Genomic DNA, 20,234 nt, shown 5'->3' with positions numbered 1-20,234 from the left:
TGTATGCAGTCTTTGGGATTTAAAATACCACACACTACTCTCATTATTTGATGTCTGAAAATCACAAAAAAGCTATGTACCAGAAGGTTACCCAGATACCAAAGCTGAGTGACACACTTTAGCTGAAGTTCTTTACATCATATATTCAAATTGATGCTGTTAATTCCCAGGCACTTTTGTATTAAAAAGTGATCATCCCGTTAGGTGGTACTGTTGACTTTCGGGTCTAAACAAGATTTTATGATCTTCAGTTTTGGCCTTGACTTCTTACTGAAGTTGTTTAAGTAGTTCTGATTATTAAAATATTACATACTGGGTATATTTGCTTTGTTTAATGCTGAAAGTTAGGAATATATCAGCTACACATAAGTTTAGTTTTTGCTATTATTTTTATCATGTCTCCTTCCCATAATTGATGCATTTTTATGGGAGTTCTGAAATGAGTGCAGGGAAGAAAGAAAACAACATTCTGGTTTTAAGGAAAAGTTTAGTTAAATTTTCAGTGCTTTCTGATATATTAGAAGAAAAAAGATAATTTTCCAGACTCAATAGTTTAGGAGTTGTTAAAAGGTACATGAGACAGTTGTGGTGTTAATTGAAATCCCGAGATGTATCCTATCTAGTTACCTCTCCAGTCAGGTCTCTTCCACAAACAGGTCTGTACCAAATCTAATGGTGAAATTAGCATATTTCTGAACAGAAAAGCCTTGAATTTCTGTAAAATATATTGTTCTGGCATGTAAACTAAAATAACTAGGTAATTTTCAGCTTTTGAGTTGAGAGGCCTGATTCTTTACTGCCTATCACGGCAAAAGGCCTTAGAGACGAGAGGCAGGACTGCTTCTTTACTATATACATATTTTATACTCAGGCTTTGGGCAATAATTATCTATAAACATGCTTCTGAGAGGTCTAGCTAAAACCCTTTGTTTTTTAAAATAGATACAGCAATATGTTGACCTGGGACATAAGTGAAATGAGCATATAATTGTTTACTATGTGGAAGGTAATAAGGTTCCAGTTGCCACAGCAGTGTCCACAAGCACGTTTGGTTTAGTTTGTATTGACCCGAAACATAGAAAAACTATTTTGGGCATGATGGTTTAGAAGATGTTTGTGAAGTTAGGTCAAGCTCTTCAAGTTACTTGAAAAGTTTGTATTAAGTGACAAAATGACCTGAAGAAGTTTAACTTATGTGAACCTTAACCAGTAAAATGGGGTACTTCCCATGTATTGTTAATTGCTTAATCACCAGGAATAGTTCACAAATGCAAATGTAAAATTTTTAGGTATGGAATGTAAACAATATGTTCCAAGAGTCAAAAGCTCTTTCTTCTGATATGCCATCTGTTTTTCTTCCTTCCCCACGTTTTCCCTCATACACACTTTTCACCTCATTTTTCCATAAGGACAGGCTACAGGACTTGAGGAGCTCACATCTTAAAAAGCTTGATGATTAGGAGCAAGCTAAAGACATTTTGTTTGAAAAAGGCAAAGATTCCATACTCTCTGTATCAGCTGATCTGTTTCTGTTCACCCTGAGGGCCTTTTCTGTACCAGGCCCAGGCCAGATAATCTTACTGATGGCATCAGGGGAGGCCACAAGTATCAGCTCCCTGCATAATGACAATGGGACAATAAGCATAAAACTATTCCTACTAATTGAGTTGAAACGTCCACTAAATAAAAAATGAGTTCTCATTTCATGCATTGTGGAATGCTGACTCTCAATCTGGAAACTTTTTCAGCTTTCTTACAGCTAAGAGGGTTTTTTAGTCTACTTTGTGTGGTTCTGCTCTGGGGTCTTGAGAGGTGTATTGATTTTGGCAATTGTTTCCTAATCTCAGATGATCATTCCCTTTACATTGATAGCCAACATTCCTTGGCAACTTTCACTTTATACCCACTGAGATCATTAGCACTAGTGTCAGGAGCATTTGTTAATTAGGTTTTGGGTTCTTCAGGACCAAACATCAAAATATTTTATTATCCCACCAACATAACTAGATAATTGCTTCTGAGCATTGTGTTTCAATCAGATCAGGAAAAGGCAGTATTCCAAAGACAAAACCCCACACCTGGGACTCTGATTCCTGAATGAGACTTTCATAGTGTGTCAGCTCCATGACCATTGTGGCAAATGGGGAAGCTTGTCAGACCGGCAACATCACACTACCTGTTTTCCAGAGAGCCCTAAAACAGGCTATTGCCTGTTATCATGTAGTTTAGGGAAAAGATCTCCCTGTGACCAACATCGTCAGCTGCCCTCGGTGCATCAGAAGTACTTTCCAAGACTACTTCTCTAAAAACTCAGGAGTTACTTGTGTTCCATAAAAGACTCGACTCTTCAGCCTCATTTCAGTTCTACATTTGGAACTACCCTCTCAAACTATATCCACACGATCTTTGACCATCTGGTGACCTTTATCAGATTACTGCCTAAAGATTTTTGCCAGAAGTTTGACACTCCAATTATTGAGGGTCATATATCATCTAGAACAATCCTGCAAGCCTCACTTGACACAGCAGGCACAGCAGTCTGTGCTTTCACTGCCCCCTGATTTCTTAGGCAATTTTCTTGGCCTCCATGTTTCCAGGAAGAAAAAAGCCACTGTAGAGAAGATTCCTGAGCATCCTTTCCAAAGGAGCATTGCAGTCCACAAAGGGGGGTGAGCTGGAACATCATACCAGCAGTAAGCAGAAGTGATAGGAAATTACTTACTCCTCTGCTGGTTGTTTAGTCAATTTTTTATCTTTTTTTCAAGTATAGATTTTTTCACGGCTGAGTCTGAGGAACTTTATAATTTGAATGCTCTTCTAACTACACATTCTCCCACATCTTTGTAGCAGACTCTTCCTTCCTTGGCTAGAAGTTGTGCCTGAGAGACTTGAGATGAGAAAGGAGGTATGCTGTCATCTCCAGAGTAAATATATCAGATATCAGATTCATTTGCTAGCAATCTGCCCGGGTTCTTGAATGAGCTGGGAAAGAGATTAGGTCAGTCAAGCATCCATATCACATGCAGGAAGTCCATGCCAATGTTCTCGAGACTTTTCTACAAGGAATGTGGTTAACCAAGACCCACTCTTCCCATGAATGTAAATAGGAAATGCCAGTTTTTTAATCCAGAGTGGCTTCCAGACACGTTTGTAATCAATTGTTAAAGGAGACAAATATATTCATATCCCTTTCTTTATTTTTATTTTTTTGCTGCCCAGAGCGATTTTTTTTCTCTTCATAGAAATACCATAATTAATAGAAGAACAAGTAAAAGCCAAATGCATTTGGCCAAGTAGCCTTAATTTTCTATGGGACATACAGGAAAGACTTTTTTTTTCCATGTCCTCTTTGTCAAAGGAGACAAGAAAAAAATAGAATTCTGTTCTGTTTCTTGGATGGTGCTGGATTCCTCTATCAGCTCAATCTGTTTGACTGCTCTTCTAACACTGCACTTCCAGGCTAGTACCCTCCTTGGTTTTGTTGCTACAATAGTAATTGTATCTTGAAGGATTTATTAATATATTTTTCTCCTTTATCTGCTAGTTTTCAAGTAGGTTTTGAATATCATAGTTGCTTCTTCTGTTTCTCAGCACTTTGTAGTGGTTAGGAATGTCACTTCAACTTTGAAGTACCTGTGAATGTTCATCACAGATCCTTCATAACCCAGTCTAATCTTAGAAGAGTTCAAATTAAGAAAGAAAAAGTATGGAAGAACACTTGCAAAGATAGAGATATGTTAAAAAAGTTATCAACTATTTCAAGAAAAGACCTTAAAACTGAGATAATCCTTATGCAGCAGTGCAGATTAAGAAATGGCATTTCCTGACCTGAGAAACATTCTCTGAAATTCACATTCACTCCTCTTTGCAGAAGTGAGTGTATAATGAGTTCATCCTTGGCTAGAAACCAGAGAAAGTTGGTCAGTTTCTAACCAATGCTCAAAAGTCTGCTAAAGGAGAGGTAAAACCCTCCTAAGAATGAAGTACTGCTGTCATTTTACTGGTATACTACAGTTACACAATGCTGTGTTACTAAAAACTTTGTAAAAATACAAATGTGCATAATGAAGCTGTTAATAGTGTCAATTGCTGATATATTTTTAAATTTCTTTCCTTCTTTGTGGCTAATCAGATTTAGGCTAAAACCCAGAAGACCATGCACTAATATGTTGGAGGAGAGTGATACTCAGTATCTAGATCAATCCTTTAAACTCACTAGGCAGATGTTATGACATGGAATTTGGAGTTTTAATCATGAAGCTGCCAGCTTTCAACAAAAGCAGAAATAAAATATATTTAAATACTTTCCTGATTAGTTTTAAATTTAGCAGTACCAACTACATGTTCAAGATCTAAGTAAAACTGGGACTACACTGAAGCAAGTAAGTAAAAAAAACCCCCCACTGGTAATGCTCTAAAGTGTGTAACTCAGAACATGGATTTTAAAATCCAGGTTAAATATATTCTGAAGAAATGATTAATGAGTCTGATTTGCATTAGAAATATATACTGATGTCACTTCAGAAGAAAGCTACAATATGAAAAGGCAAGCAACATACATGGGGGAAGCTTGGTTATTACTGATAGGAAGCAGCACCAGGGAATACTTCAAATTACATTGTATAAGTGATTTTCTGGATAAGATCCTAAACAAATTAACTTCATGTTTTGCTTTAGTGGTAAGAAGAGTATTTTTGTCTGAAACTAATCTAAATGACGTGCTGAGTATTGTGTAAAGGTAATAGTGAGAATACAGAATTTGATAAAAGGAGTGGTCTGTTTGAGAGGAGATTGTTTTGTAACTTTCACCCATGTGATTTTGTGCAATACAAAAAGAAATACGAATCCATATTCACTGCTCACCGTGAGGCAAGAAGGTGTCCAGGGCTTTGTGGTAATTGTATTGCCATAATGCACTTTGAATTGCATATCAAAAAATTGGTAGCCTCTATTATTGGTCCCTTCAAAATCCTAAGGCATGTATTCAATTTCCAACCTGGAAAACATCTTCCTTGTGTTTATTAAGTATTATAACACAGTTGAAAGGGTCTATATAAATGCAGGAATGGTCTTCCAATTTCACAACCTATTCTTTTTTTTTTTTTTTTTTTTTTTTTTTTTTTTTTTTTTTTTATTTCTGTGCTTCAAGTATGAAACCTTTCATTTGGTAACAACTTTTGTCTGAATAATCATTATTCCCCTTCACTTAATGATGTGATAAACACAGCTTAAAAATATTTCCGTGCCACGGAATCTGTTGTGAATGAGACATCTGTAGTCACAAATTTATTTGATACATACTTCTTAAAATCAAAACCAGGCGTGCAGATGTGTGACTCCACAGTGATATGCTAATAACTAATGCAGAGGCTTTTAGATACTCACTCACTACATTCAAGGCAGCATTACATCAAGGTGGTCTGGAATTAATTTAGAGCTCTTTTGGCCCATCACTGAATCCTTCCAGGGACCAGGCATAGAAGCCAAGAGCTGCACCAAATACTCTGGATTTAGAATTATCCTTACATCAATGGAATTTTTTCATAATTTAAACATGTGTGATGCAGTGTCTGAGCTCCATGATCTGTCAGAATTATCGCAGACAACAGACACGGCAGTGCCAGAAGTTCTCTCACATTTGTCAGGACAGGCTTAAATTTCTGCTTGCATTGTTGTTAGTTTAGGAGTAAATGCAATCAGGATGACAGTGCCAAACAAAATTTGTTCTATGAAAACCAGGATATGCATGACAGCAAAGCTGTTAAAATCCATGTAGCAAAATTAGGAGCTTGGCAAAAAGTAAAAAAAACATGGCTGATGACAGCAGAATTTTTAAGACTAAAGTCTACTCAAACATCTATTTTTCCTGCATATTAATTCTCTATTGTTGTCTTTCCTAATCAAAAACTGAATCTACAGTAAGAATAGGCTGAGTCACTTTTTAAAAAATGTGGTCTACAAATACCAGGACCATTGCCTAAACAGTAACTGACTATTACAATGTTTAATTCTCCCACAGAACTTGAAAATGCCTGTAAAGAGAAGTGTCACATAAATCCTTAAGGCTTTGCCATGGATAGAACACCATTCCTAGGGCCTTTTGTCTCTCTCTTTTTTTCTTTTTTTCCTTTCCTTTCTTTTTTTTTTTCTTTTTCTTTTTTTTTTTCTTTTTGTTTAATATCCTCTGGAAAATTTGTTTCTGTATGTGAATGTCTTTCCATTTCTCAAGCAGAAATTTTTGGCAATAGTGGATGTGGCAAAAATATTGGGAACATTTTATTGTGTGATCTACATATGAGCACTCATTGTAAAATATTTATGGCATATAAATGCATAAGTAAGAAGGTAATACTTTGTCTAGTCATTAATTTAATATGACAACAGTGTCGGTGGTAAGGAAATGGGATCCATTAGTGGTCTCATGGCTTTGTTTCTGTGCCATGCTGATATTTCCTATCTGTGACGACGCTTTCACAGGGAGAAATTTTGAACCTAACTGAGATAGTGTTTATTTGTGGATCTGTTCACCATTCTGTCTCAAAATGTTATATATCCACTGCTGAAGGTTTGATGATGCTTTGGTTTTGATTCAGCTGTACTCAAAATATAGTTCCAACAGTATGAATCAACAGAGCAGTTAATATATTTGAAAGAGCTTATGCAGCTATATGCCCACTGAAATGGATCTTTTATCCACAGAAACTTAATAACTGCCATTCTTTTTCATTGAAATGAAAAGCTTAGCAGATTTTCTGAAAACTGCAACAATATATTTCATAATTCTCCATAAATTATGATAATAATTCTTCAGTTGTATTTTGATGACTCAGACAATTCTATGTATACTGTTAAAATGATAACTTCTAGACTAGCAGGCAATTTACAGCTCAAAATACATTTTTCTTGTACAATAAAAGCATATTATACAGAAACTCTTCCTCACTCAGAGTGAAGAAATAAATTTCAGGTCCTAGAAATAACTAGCAATAATATCTATCTAAATTGATCTCTAACTATATTTTTGTACTATTCAAACAAGAACCTACGAATAAAAACTATTTCCATGACCAAGATATGCTACAACAATTCTGCTGTGTTCAACCTCGTGCCCTTGTTTGTTCCAGAACTGGACAGAAAAAGCCAGACTCTTTCCTGCAGTGCTCTTTCCACAGGGATTATTTAAGCCTGCTTTCAGCATTGCCTGGTCTTTCCTAGCCAGCTTTGATGACCAAGCAAGGTTAGTTGCCCTGTAGGCCTGTCCTGAAAAGGTCAACTGACGTCAGCCCACAAAAGCTATGGATTAAAAAAAGTTAGGAGTAGACTTTAAAAAGCTCGTAGTTAACATCTTTTGTGACAAAATATTCCAGTGATTTAAATTGGTCAGTAAACTTTACCATTAAAAAATGTTAAAAAATGCCTTTGGCAACAGGAATGCAAGTTTGTCATAGAGACTGAAATGTCTGCACCTCTATTAACATGCCAGCAAAAGAATAGGAAAGAAATTTGGTATAATTTATGTAGAAATTATTTTTTCCTATTTACAAAATTAATACAAAATGATAGATTTCCTTTTCCTTGTAAGAACTTTTGAGATCATCTTTAAATTATTCTAAAGACAAGTATGTACATTTATAGCAGCTGTCAAATTTTCATTTTTAGCCTTTACTTATTTGATGAAAATGTCATCAAATATTACGCATGTCATACACCAAGGCTTCTAATTAAGCAGTCTTGCCACCATATATCTATTAAGGACGGAAATCTCTTACCTGTATTAAATCCAAATATGGACTGTTCACATTGTCAAGGCAGTAAGACAGTTCTCAAAATAACTTAGTCAAAATGCTCAGTCCTGAACGCATTATGACAGCACTGCTATTTGTGGGCAACCACTTGTCCATCTGAGAGGAGTGGCTCTGTGAGCTCTCGGGGATCTATCCTTCCCCTTCTCCAAAGGGATGGAGGCGCTGCCTTCATTCAAGTCTCTCTTACTCTGGCACAACAATTTTCTTCCTTCTTCTTTGGCAGTCTGCTGTGCCTAAGCAGCACAACGTGCAGCCCCTGGGAGCGCTCCCAGAGTGCTGCCACTGACCTCAGAGGAGCCAACCTGCTGCCAAAAAACTCCATCTAACTACAGGAGCACAGCACACAGGGGTTAATGTGGGCTGATGGTGAGTGGTATCCCAAAAGGGGACTTGCAGGAATGTTGTTTCCTCCCGTGAATCAGCAGAAGCGGAGGCATAATGGCCTTGCCTTTCAGTTGCTGTACATTAATCTCTGCAGAGCAATGCCTGTCATCGCTCAGATGTCAGATGCTGTTTATAACTCTGCTGGAAACACAGCATAGAATAAAACAGGCTCATTAGTTTCTCTTGAGACTGTATATGTGTGTTTTAGGTTAGCTATGCTTTCACTGCCGCACTTGGCTCAAACATTGAAGCAGCAGCATTGGTGGCTTGGAAGGTTGTTTAGTCTGTGGATTTGTCCTGTTGCTCTCTCAATACGTGACCAAAAGACCATGATGTGTTCAGGGGCAGAGGTTTCCACAGCACAGGTATGACATGACTCAGAAGTACCCCCTCGGCTTGGCTTGAACCTGTTGCTTTTAATGACACCCTGTACCAGAGCTGCAGGGCAGGGAGAAGCACTGAATCTATTCAGCATCTCTGCGCCAGCTGTGATTTGGCAGGAGTTCAAAGCCTTTCCTCGTTTATCTGTTATTTAGACTGAGGACTTCTACTCCTTACTGTCAGCCTCTATATGAAGCTATTCCATAATTTGAATCCTTCTTTCTACTTTTCCCAGTGCCACATCATTTCAAGGGGGGAAACAAGAGTCATGGCCAGTGTTCAACAGTGTCAGACGCAGTATGGATTTATACAGCGGCACAGCAATGTTTCATGTTTTGTTCTCCTTCCTAATCATTCCTTAAATTTAACTTGGACATTACTGAGCACTGAACTTGTTTTCATAGAGCTACCAATTATATATTCATTGCTCTGAAGTCGTCCTGGTTATCAGGTTGTCAACTGTGAATCTAAAAGGGAGAAAATATTATTTTCTCCTAACTTAGATTTTTTTTAATAAGTAGTTCGTTTAAATGTAAGGATAGTTTTAGCTTTACTTTTCAATTTTGTGCTCTTTTATATTGTGATGTCTGGATGAAATACACTGATTGCTGCTCGTCATTCACTTTTTTGCTCTGCAATTAAATTTGTAATAGGTGCAAAATGCTTCCTTTCTGGCGTGATACCTTTGTTATCTGAAAAAGAGCTATTTGATTTCGCCCTGTTGATCTTGCCTTTGTCACTTTCTGAATCGAGAAGTTACACCCTCGGCTCAAACACTTGGAGGTGGAATAGGCTGGGCGCTCTTTAACACCAGCGCACTGAGATGAAATCAGAAACACACCTCCAAGCCCTGCCTGTAAGAGGTTTAGTCCTGAGCCTAAAGGGCAAGAAGGAGCATCCAGAAGGAAGTGAATGACTTCCTCCCAGGGTAAGCATTTCCCCGTTCTAGAGATTATTCCTGCCTCGGGCATCCTCTTGTACTGCTGCTTTGGGAATAGGGAACAGCGGTGCAGCCCTGCAGCAGCAGGAACTCCGTCCCCTGCCACCCTTCCTGCCGCCACGTGACCCCAACCCCTCTGCTTTGGAATAAATTTTTAATAGCTGGACATCTGGTGAGTTCGGGTTTGACTGGATTTTGTTCCATCCGTCTAATAAAGGGGGAAAGGTTACTCGGGAAAACACTTAATTGTTATTTAATAGAGCTACAACTGTTCATGCAGCTTCCAAAAGGTCCTTCATGACCGCAGCTATTGCCGATATTCTCCGTGAAGTTTGACACGGCTGCCTTTTTATCGCTAAATTCGCGGCTGCGGACACGGCCCGCCGTGCGAAAACAGAACAATGGGGAGTCGTGGCGTGGTTCAGCGCTCTATCAAAACTAACGCGGTTTGGCCAAAATGAGAGGAAACGTCTGTGTGTTGTTCTGCTACCGTAGGCGGAGTAAATGGAGCTTTGGGGAGTCCCTTATTGCCGTAGGAAGTTATTGGGGAATAACAATCGAGGGAATATTTACTGCAAGCTCCCTGAGACCTGAAAGCTGTTCAGCTCGGTTAATAAAATGTTTATATATCCTGTTCCCACACAAAAACCGTGAGCAAAGGAAGTAGTTTCCCAACCAAATAAACTTTTTTATTTTTTTTTTTTAATTCATCAGAAAGCTTAAAAAAAACCCTCAAAACAAATTAGGTAATTTAAATGGGCGTTCAATGAGCCATCTCCCCTGGGCGGCAGTGCGCAGGCGCGGCCCATCGATGACTCGGCGCGCCACTGGCGCCGCCTGCCCGCTCCCAGCCCGGAGCGCTCGCTGCCCCGCGCCGCCCGGAGCCGCCGCCGCCGCCGGGAAGCAGGAGGATGGTGAGGGGCGCCGGGGCGGGACGGGGGATACAGCCCGGGACACGGCACCCCCGCCGCCCGCCCGGCCTGCCCAGCCGGCACGGGGGAGCCGGGAGAGCGGGCGGGAGGGAGCGGGCCCGTGAGTAAGCAGTTCCCAGGCCACGCGGGGCCGCGGGCGGGACTGGGCCTCGCTGCCGGCGTGGAAACAAATGGCAGCGGGGACCGGGCTCTGCTTCGGTCCTGGGACGGAGACTTCGGAGACCCTGTGGGGATCCATGTAAATATCTCTCCGGGGGTGTGAAGCGTCTCTGTTGTGAGGAGACTGCGGGAGCTGGGCCTGTTCAGGCTGGAGGAGAGAAGGCTGAGAAGGGATCTCGTCAGTGCGTACAAATATCTCAGTGGTGGGCTAAGAGGATGGTGCCAGACACTCTTCAGTGGTGCCCAGGGACAGGACAAGGAGCAGTGGCCATAAACTGAAACAAAAGAAGTTTCACCTCAACATGAGGAAGAACTTGTTCACACCGAGGGTGTCAGAGCCCTGGGGCAGCTGCCCAGGGAGATCCTGGAGTGTCCCTCTCTGCAGACATTCAAACCCACCTGGGTGTGCTCCTGTGTCACTGCTCCTGTGACCCTGCCTTGGCGAGGAGTTGGACTGGATGATTTCCAGGGGTCCCTTCCAACTAACAGTTTGACAAAGGAATTTAACAAAATAAGAAGTTACTTACAGAAACGGTGATGATTGGAATGTAATGCCCAGGAAGGTGGTGGAGTCACCATCCCTGAAGGTGTTTAAGAAGGCTGAAGGTGGCACTCAGTGCCGTGCTCTAGTTAACAGCATAGTGTTCAGCCATAAATCGGATTCAATGTATCAAAGATCTTTCCAATCTTATTGATTCTGGGTTTCTGTAGTGCTGGGATTCTGTGGAAGAAACCAGCGCTTCCTCCAGGAGCACTCTGCTAGTTTATTAGGGATACTAATGAGTTTCTATTGTTCATTCCAGTTTCGCAACCAGTATGACAATGATGTCACGGTTTGGAGCCCGCAGGTAAAACCTTTATACACTCGCTCACTGGGGTTTTAACTTGCTTTTTGGGTTTTCTCCGCCTCACAGCTGTGATAGTGCAGTCACAAAGGTTGTGTTCAGGTGCCTGAAGCTTCCTGCAGGCTGCTGTCCTCTCCGTTTGTAGGCTGTCCAGAAAGCCCTCAGCACATCCCTGACTGCTGATGTATGAGCCTGAGTGGTGCTTACCTGCGCCTTGTCCCCTCCAGGAGCTTAAGGCAGTTTCTTTCTGAATGTACCTGTGAGGTACAAAAGAGATGCTGTCATGCTTGGGTGGTTGGACTGGATGATTTGTAAAAGTCCCTTCCAACCCAAACAATTCCATGACATTGATCCTTTTACGGAGCTTGGTTCACAAAGTAAGTAAGGTACACAAAGCATGCAACAGTTTCAGTCTCCCCAGTGTTAGGCCGTTGCTAGGTCTTTCTCTCTTCTGTCCACTAGATAAGAGGGGGAAGGAATTATTTAGTTTATAATTGGGAGATTCAAGTGAGATTTGTGTTTGTATTTGAAATTTCATTACCTGTGAATCAGTTTCACGCTGTGTATTGTTGCTGAAAACATACATAGTGTGTTCTGAAACTTAGATTGTGTTGAAAATAATTATTCTGGAGTTTTGAAAGCCACCATCAGCTGAGGTATTTAGTATTGCCTCTTCTCTCACTGTGGCTATTTTAAGACAGGATACTTAAAGAAAACCAGAGCTTTGGAAAAAGACTTGTTTATGTATTCAGCAAAACTGGAGATTTATTTAAAATGCAAGTAGCAAATTGTATTAGTATAAAGCTAATGTATTGTTAGTTTGTGGGTTTGTATTGCTACTGAAATTCTTCATTATGTAGAGCTATTGCAGGTGAAATATGTTTTCCATACAGTGCAACAGTGTTCTATCCTTTCCATTCTCTATGAGAATATTGAATATTTCCCTTCTTTTTTTCAGTCATGATAGGTGTGGGTGCCTTTGAACTGTTTTCATCCTTCTTAATGATTGTGTTTCTCTGGCAGGTTCTGTATCACAAACTTTATTATTTATCTCATCTGTTACTTTAAAAGTTACTTTTAAAACTATAACATTCTCTTGAGACTTTTAGCAGATACTGCAAAATATCAACAGCATGTTTCTTTGTTTTTCTTAAATTGCCTTGAAAATATTAATAGTGTTGATTTTTTTCTAAAAAAAGACATTTAAAATTGCTACTGTGCTGGAATTGCTGCTCCAGCCATTCTTGTAGGTGAGGCAGTGATGTGATGCCATAACAGCTTTTTAGCACTGTTTAATACAGGAGCAAATCATACTTTATTGGGAGATAAACATGGTAGTAAAGAAAAGGAAATAGGAAATTTAAAAACTCAAAGTGGTTTCACATTTTTGCAGTCTTGTATGTTGTTCCTGACAGCTGACAAATTCATGTTGGATGGGTCACAGCACTTCAGTGCTGCTCTTGGGCAGGAAATATCCTATGTTATTGAAATTCCTGTTCTAACAGGGGAGGAAATTCAGCATCAGGGTCTTTCTGGTATACTTAGATAAAGAACCTTATGCCAAAACTCCCCAACAACATATGGGAAGGTGGGATCCTGTAGATAATCCCTTACACATTCACCATAACAGCTACTACATGCCACTCCTTCCCTGCTGGTTGGGATGTAGCTCCATGGTGTCCATGCCTGCAGGATAGGAGTGCTTGTGTTGGCTGTCTGACATGGGCTGGAGTGCTGCAAATGGGAAAACCCTCTGTGGTTCCGTTAAATGGACATTAAAGCTCCTGGCCACCTCTGCAGAACATTTTCTTTGAGACCTCTGCTCCTGTTTCAGGCTTGACTGCAGTTGGCCAATAACTTGTTCAGAAGTTATTTGGGATGGCTGGTGAGACACAACAGTTGTGTAAGACTCACTTCTTTAGCAAACCCGATTAAAAGTTCAGTGTTGAACTTCAGCTGGGAGTTCTGTCTGTCTTTGAATCACATCCTGATTTAACCTGTTATGCAGTAAGTGTCCCTGTTGGGATGGGGAATCAAAGGAAGTGCAAACCCATTGCAGGCTGATTGAGAGGATTAACTAGAGAGTGACTGACGACCTTCGACTTGGTTTTGCAGGGCCGAATTCATCAGATAGAATATGCCATGGAAGCTGTGAAGCAAGGCTCAGCTACTGTGGGGCTGAAGTCGAAAACACATGCTGTCCTGGTGGCTCTCAAGGTAACTTCTGACCTCTGGTCTCAGTGGGGACAATAATGTTTGTAGGAAAGTTTTGGTTTGGCAGGTTAGTTTTGTGTGGTCTGTACTTAGACATGAAATGGAAATGCAATGGCAGATTCCCTTTGCTTGAGTGCTGAAACATTTCCAGTACCTATGCAAAGCAGATACTCACAATATGGTGAAGAAAATGAGTGGAAGATTTTTTTCTCTTAACAGATGTGTTCCTCTTTTTTTTCCTTCTTTTCAGTAGTTATTAAGCAGTAAATCTATTCCTTTCTTTTCCCAAAACTTGAGTGAGTGTCCTTTCTTTTGTTCTGAGAGAACCGGAGTGGAATTAGGTTTTTCTTGTCTTCTGTTGCAAGTTTATAAATTTAATTATTTTTCCATTGTCTGATGAACATATTCAGTTCTCGCTATAAATGTTAGCAGATTTCTCCACAGTGCTTAGCAGACTGTTCAGTTTGCCACCCAGCTTTCTCCTTTTATGCACAGAGAGCACAGTCTGAGCTGGCAGCTCATCAGAAAAAAATCCTGTATGTTGACAACCATATTGGTATCTCAATTGCTGGACTTACTGCCGATGCAAGACTCTTGTGGTGAGTATCCTGCTTGTTAACATACACTGTGCTGCAATAATGAGGGAAAGTTCATTCAGACTATTGCAAATGACATTTTCTGCTTGGCTAAGGATTAGTCTTGAGTTACTGCTTTGTTGTATTATGCCAAAGACCTCAGCATGAAATTCTGGCAGGTTTTTAACTAGTTGGCAGAAATCTCATTTGTTTGGCCTAAAATTTTGCTCTTTGGTTTTGTTACAAGTAAAACAGTCCTGTCTGGTTTCCTCAGAGTGATAGGCTTTCCAAGCAGTCTGAGAAACTCTATCACTTCTTTTCCTCTGGCAGCTGCTTATGTGTACACACATTTGAGCAAGTTATTAAACACATACAGTGGTGTTTGTGTGGGTTCCAAGGGGGCTTGCTTTTAGCAGCTTGGATCAGAAGGGGTGGGAAGGATTTCTGAAATGAGCTTCAATTGTTGCAGTGTCACAAAGCAATGTTGCCATTAACCTTGCCATTTTTCCAGAGGATCCATCTGTTGCATGTGTGAACTTCGACATTCTTTGCATTTGTATGGCTGAAATACCCAGTTTGTACTTGATCAAACCTGTGGTCAGCTTTCTCAATAACAATGACAAGTCACATAGAAATGAAATCATGGAAAGCCTTTGACCCTTTTTCTCCATGAGCGGAGCTGAAACAAAAATGTTTACCTTAACAGACAAGCCTCGAGACAAAACCTCATTGTGTCTTTGATCTATGCACTGATTTGAATTTTTAAATGTTATTTTTTATATTTTTGCTCCCTAGCAATTTCATGCGGCAAGAGTGTTTGGATTCTAGATTTGTGTTTGATAGACCTCTGCCAGTTTCCCGCCTAGTGTCACTAATTGGAAGCAGTATCCTTTTGTTTATACACTTTGTATACTTTTATAGCTTTTTACTCCTTCATAGAATGATTTTCAGCTATCACAGCTTAAAAGTTGAAAAAGTTTCATGGATAATTCTTCTTTGTTCACTCTGCTTGTGTATACTTTTGGACAACATCCAGTAAGGATGCATTTTGGTCCATCTGTGCTTGGTTCAGGAAAACCCTTGGGTAATTATCATGTAATTTTGAGGTTGTTTCCTTAGCTTTCTTAAGAAACCCAGATTCCAACTCAGCGCTATGGCAGGAGGCCCTATGGAGTAGGACTGCTCATCGCAGGCTATGATGTGAGTAAGCTGCTCTGGCTGCTACTGATCTGCAAGAAAATGTGCTTAGGGAAATTTTCTGCAACAAGTAAATTGCTAAGAGGGAAAGATGGAAGAGGCAGACTCGTCAAAATTCTCTGAATGAAGGAATCATTTTCTGTATCTTACCCTGAAATGTAACTCAGAAGTGTTAATTAACAGCTAATCCTACCTATGTGTTCTATTTTGAGGAGCAAAAATGAGGTTTATTTCTGTAAATATTCTGCTGTTGATTTCAGATGCTTACAAACTGTTATTTTCAAGACTTCCCAGTAGAAAAATATTTGTGGAAATCACCACTGGCCTCTCTCTCACTTGTTTAGCAGCAACATTTTGCTTAATGCAGCAAAACACAGAATCCCTGTGGAAGTTGAGAATGGTTGGAGGAAATTATGATATTGCCTGAAATTTTGGATGGCATGGTTTAGTCTACAGCAAGTCTTTACTTCTTTGTAGACAAGACAGAATGTGTGTAAAATACCTACTGCAAGCCATGAAGTAGGGAGGCTCTGTAAGCACAGTGCAATTTGTAGAACAGAGAAAGAAACAGTTTTTTGTGCCAGCCATCCTGTCCATTTAAAAGCTGCAGATGAACAAAGTGGGGAAAAAACGGGGTTTTGGTGTTTCTGTTTTTTTTTTTTTTTTTAATTACTGTTGTGTTTTTTAAACAACAGTGTTGAATGAATTGCATATGAACAGTGATATGGTCAGCAATATATATATATATATAATATGTTTCTGTGCACACACGTAGCTGTGATGTACCATGAAGCAAAACCCTTCTAGAAAATTTCATGCTCCAGCAGCAGAGTTGGTATGAATTTATCTATTTGTTTGACATTTTGTGGGGGTTTTCTTCTCTCTTTGTAGGATATGGGTCCTCACATCTTTCAGACTTGTCCCTCTGCAAACTATTTTGACTGCAAAGCCATGTCCATTGGTGCTCGTTCACAGTCAGCACGAACTTACTTGGAGAGGCACATGACTGAGTTCACTGACTGTGAGTAATGGAACTCTCTCTGCCCACTGGTATTCATCCATTCTGCAGGTTATTTCCTGCTGCTGCTCCATCCTTTTGCATTTGATGAAGATAAATTTTTTGAGCCAGGTTTGGCCTAACTGTAAATTTGAATGAAGACAAACTTGTAGAGAATATGGTTGAGATTTTCATGTCTTAACATGAATGTTTATTCCTAATGGAAAGATTGATTACCTAATGAAAGTTAACATTATGTTTATTATGTAATGGAAAGAGAAGCTGTGGTCAGAAAAGCTGTGAAGAAGGTAAAAAGTCTCTTCCCTTTTTAACCTAGGAAAGTAATTGTTTCCATAACAGAGCAGGGTTAGTATGTAAGGGCAAATATTTAGGTGCTGCATTTAAGGTGGTGAATTGATTTTTGTATGGGATGATGATGAGGAACCATTGAATACCTGCTTGGGGGAAACAAACTTGAGTATCACTGAAAGCAAGACCCAGGCCAAAAATGGATGCACTTGACCTCAAATATAGGGGGAGACTGGTTTCTAAAGAAAAACTACTATAACCAACTCTGCTCAAAAAGGAGAGGAGAGGATCTCCAGGAGTCAAGTTGACCAAGCTGATTTTGTAGTTGTCAGCTAGGATTAGGAAGAAAGGGAATGAGTCTCTAGAGGTAATACCATATAGTTTGTCAATGTCTCTGTGATTCCATTTTCAGGTAATCTAAATGAGCTAGTTAAACATGGTCTGCGAGCCCTGAGAGAGACTCTTCCTGCTGAACAGGATCTGACCACCAAGGTAAGGACTAGGATTCCTTAGCCATTGTTACTTGAAAGTACTGTGATAAAATTCTTGGGAAGTATGGCTGGCACTGAAGCTTGGAAGCTGAATACTGGTAGATAATGTCATCTTCATTTCATGTCCGCAGTTTATCTACTGTTCTATGTTCATATCAGATTTAAGTTTCCTCACAAAAATGGTGCTTTCACTAAACAGGACACTGTTTCCCTGGTGGCTTCAGTTTATTTTCAACTTTGATGAGTGTTTAAGTTGCATTACATGCAGTTGTAGAATCCCAGCTTTGGACTGTAAGCATAGTCAGTAATTCACCTGGTCGGTTGAGTGAAGGAAATGCACCAACAGTTTATGGAGCATCCAACATCACAAATCTGCACAAACTTTTGACAATTAATTGAGGAACTGTTGAAGAAGAAAATTCTAAGGATATCAAATGATCTACCATTTTCCATGCTTTTTTATTCTTAGCTCACCATGTTTTTTAGAGGTCTTAAAATAATGAAAATCAAAATAGGCGGTTTTGAGAAACTGTGTTATTAAAGAGAAAACAAAGTGAAAGAAATTGAAACCCTTGAATGGCTTTAGGTAAAAGATTTTGAAACATGATAGCTTTTTTAAGTGAAAGCTGTAAAGCCAAGGTTAATAGCAGGAAAATGCTTCTCACTGCTTCCAACCCTTTTCTTGACAGAATGTTTCAATTGGTATTGTGGGCAAAGACATGGAGTTTACCATCTATGATGATGATGATGTAGCACCATTCCTAGAAGGTCTTGAGGAGAGACCACAGCGAAAGGTGAGTGGTTCAGATATGAATAAATGGCATTAGTGGAAAGATAGTAATTAGATATAATCTATTACGTTTAAAATAAATTTAACTCTACTGCTGTAGCAGAGTTTCAGGAAGGTGATTTTTAAAATACGAAGTTACTATATGAACACTGTATAATCTTAACTGGTAACTCAGATGCTTATTAAATCACTTTATGCTGGATTTGTGCCAGGCTCTTCCAGTGTCATCTTCCTTCCTCATCAAGTACAAGTTTTCATTGTTTTACAGCACAAGTGGTTGCATATGTTTCTCATGCCCTTTGCAAGACGCCTCCATAGTCTCCTAATTACCAACTGTGTCCTGCTTGTGCTAAATTTGGATAACAGTAATTTGTGAGCTGTTGGCTGACACGAGCTGCATTTACCGCTCGTGGTGCTCCAGTGGGGGACAAAGCTGATTTGTCAAGTCTTGTCTTCTGCCTTCCTAAAATATTTCTTTTCCCTCTCTCTAAGCCGGTCCCGCCTGTTGAAGAACCCATGGAGAAGGCAGAGGAGCCGATGGAGCACTAGGTGGTGGATGAGTTCCTCTGTCAATGTATAATTATCCAGGAACATTTATCCATTGGCTGGTAACTTTATCCTCACCTATATATGCTTTCTGACGCTACATTCTGAGGATTGCTTTTAAAGAAAGAAACCAACCAACCCACCTATCCTTAAAAGATAGACAGGAGGACATATCTGGGTGTAACTGCTTGGACAAGACAGGTGTAATCATTTTCTAAATAGTACATGATACTGTTTTATAAAGAGAAGATACTGTCTTTAACTCATAAGGACAAGTGGAAATAAATCACTTTCTCGGACTCTGCTGTGAGTTTGGGTTTTTTTTTGTCTGAAAAAACAGCTATTCACAAATACTGGTGTGATATCAAGGTGCTCTTGTCTGTTTGACCATTTGTTAGAGGGAGTGTTTGCTTACTGTGTTGAACTGAGAGGATCTTGAAATGTCTATGAAACCATAAAATAGTCATGGAACAAACAGGGAACAGCATTTGCCTGTCTCAGCTGAAAAGGCATTTGTGGTTATGAGGCTGAAGAAGCACAAAGCCAACTTGTGGTCAGTTTTTGCGGGAGATTGGGTCAACCCACAGCTCTTTTAGAACTCTGTGTTTCTTTAGAGCCATCAGGCAGCCTTGGGGCAGAACAGGGGATTTTAGCTCACTGAGGGCTGAATTCAGTAACAAAATCCTACCAGAAGTTCCCATTACAGGTCTCCTGGGCTGAACTATGGAGTCTCTGCCTTGCTGCTGAATGAACAGGTTCTCCAAGGCTTTGTCCTTCAGCTTGGTCTGCACCTGGTGCTCTTTGGATTTAAGCCGAATGCCACAATATTTGGGACTAACAGCGACTTCCTCAGGGTCATCTGCCAGGGAAGCCCAGTGAATTGGTGCTTCCTGAGTGCAATGCTGTATTTTAAGCAAAATGAGTTCAGTCTTTTCCGTTTTCTATGTTGGAGCATTCTAATATAACTATTTCTCCCCAATGATTGCATTGCAAATGATAAGAAACAACTTTCTGGGGTGGAGCCACATAGGGACCTCATAGCCTGCTCACTGCACTTTAAAGAAAAAAAGGCCTGAAACTTGCAGATTAATAATTTATTAGCATTTATTAATTAAACAAAACTTAATAAGTCATGGTGCTCATTTGAACAGGCTTTAAGTACTGTATTGAATCCTTACAAATAGTTCAGTCATGAAAATAGCAAAATAGTAATGTCAGGGCTGCATATTTGGTTTTTAAGCACTAGACGAAGCTGCTTTTATTTTTTCCTGAATTTATTTTTATTCTAGTTTTTCCCTATTATTTTTCTAATTATTTTCTCTTATTTATTTCCCCCCATATTCATATTCCTCCTTACTCATTTTCATTTTCCCCTTAATTACTTGTTCACCATTATTTTTTTCCCCCTTAATTATTGATTTTTCCGTTGTTTTTTTTCTCTTCCTTTTCTTCCCCTTGCTTCCGTCTCTTTTTTTCTACCTCCCATTGTTCTTTTCTCTCCCTTTGTTTCTCCCACCCATTGATTTTTTTTTTTCCTTTCTCCTTGTTTACCACCCCCTTCCCAGTTTTCCCTCCCTTCGTTTTTCCTTTATTTATTTAGGTACCCTCTTTATTCATTTCCCATAATCCATTTTCCACTTCCGTACTATTTTCCCCCAATAACTTTATT

The 20,234-nt window shown here is 39.7% G+C and overlaps 1 protein-coding gene across 1 annotated transcript; it reads left to right on the top strand.

Moving 5' to 3' along the window:
* The first annotated feature begins 10,321 nt into the window (after positions 1–10,321).
* On the top strand, positions 10,322–18,864 carry PSMA1 (proteasome 20S subunit alpha 1). Its single transcript, XM_066320805.1, is given in 12 exon segments — positions 10,322–10,352; positions 10,355–10,405; positions 10,408–10,424; positions 11,405–11,449; positions 13,562–13,663; positions 14,156–14,259; positions 15,031–15,119; positions 15,365–15,435; positions 16,324–16,453; positions 17,151–17,230; positions 17,919–18,023; positions 18,512–18,864. Coding segments are annotated over 12 exon segments (882 nt in total). The 3' UTR covers positions 18,569–18,864.
* The last annotated feature ends 1,370 nt before the right edge of the window (positions 18,865–20,234 follow it).

This window comes from Sylvia atricapilla, chromosome 6, assembly GCF_009819655.1.
Source record: "Sylvia atricapilla isolate bSylAtr1 chromosome 6, bSylAtr1.pri, whole genome shotgun sequence".
NCBI lineage: Eukaryota > Metazoa > Chordata > Aves > Passeriformes > Sylviidae > Sylvia > Sylvia atricapilla.
The sequence above is the reverse complement of the archived record's forward strand: the minus strand, read 5'-3'. Positions and strand labels throughout refer to the sequence as shown.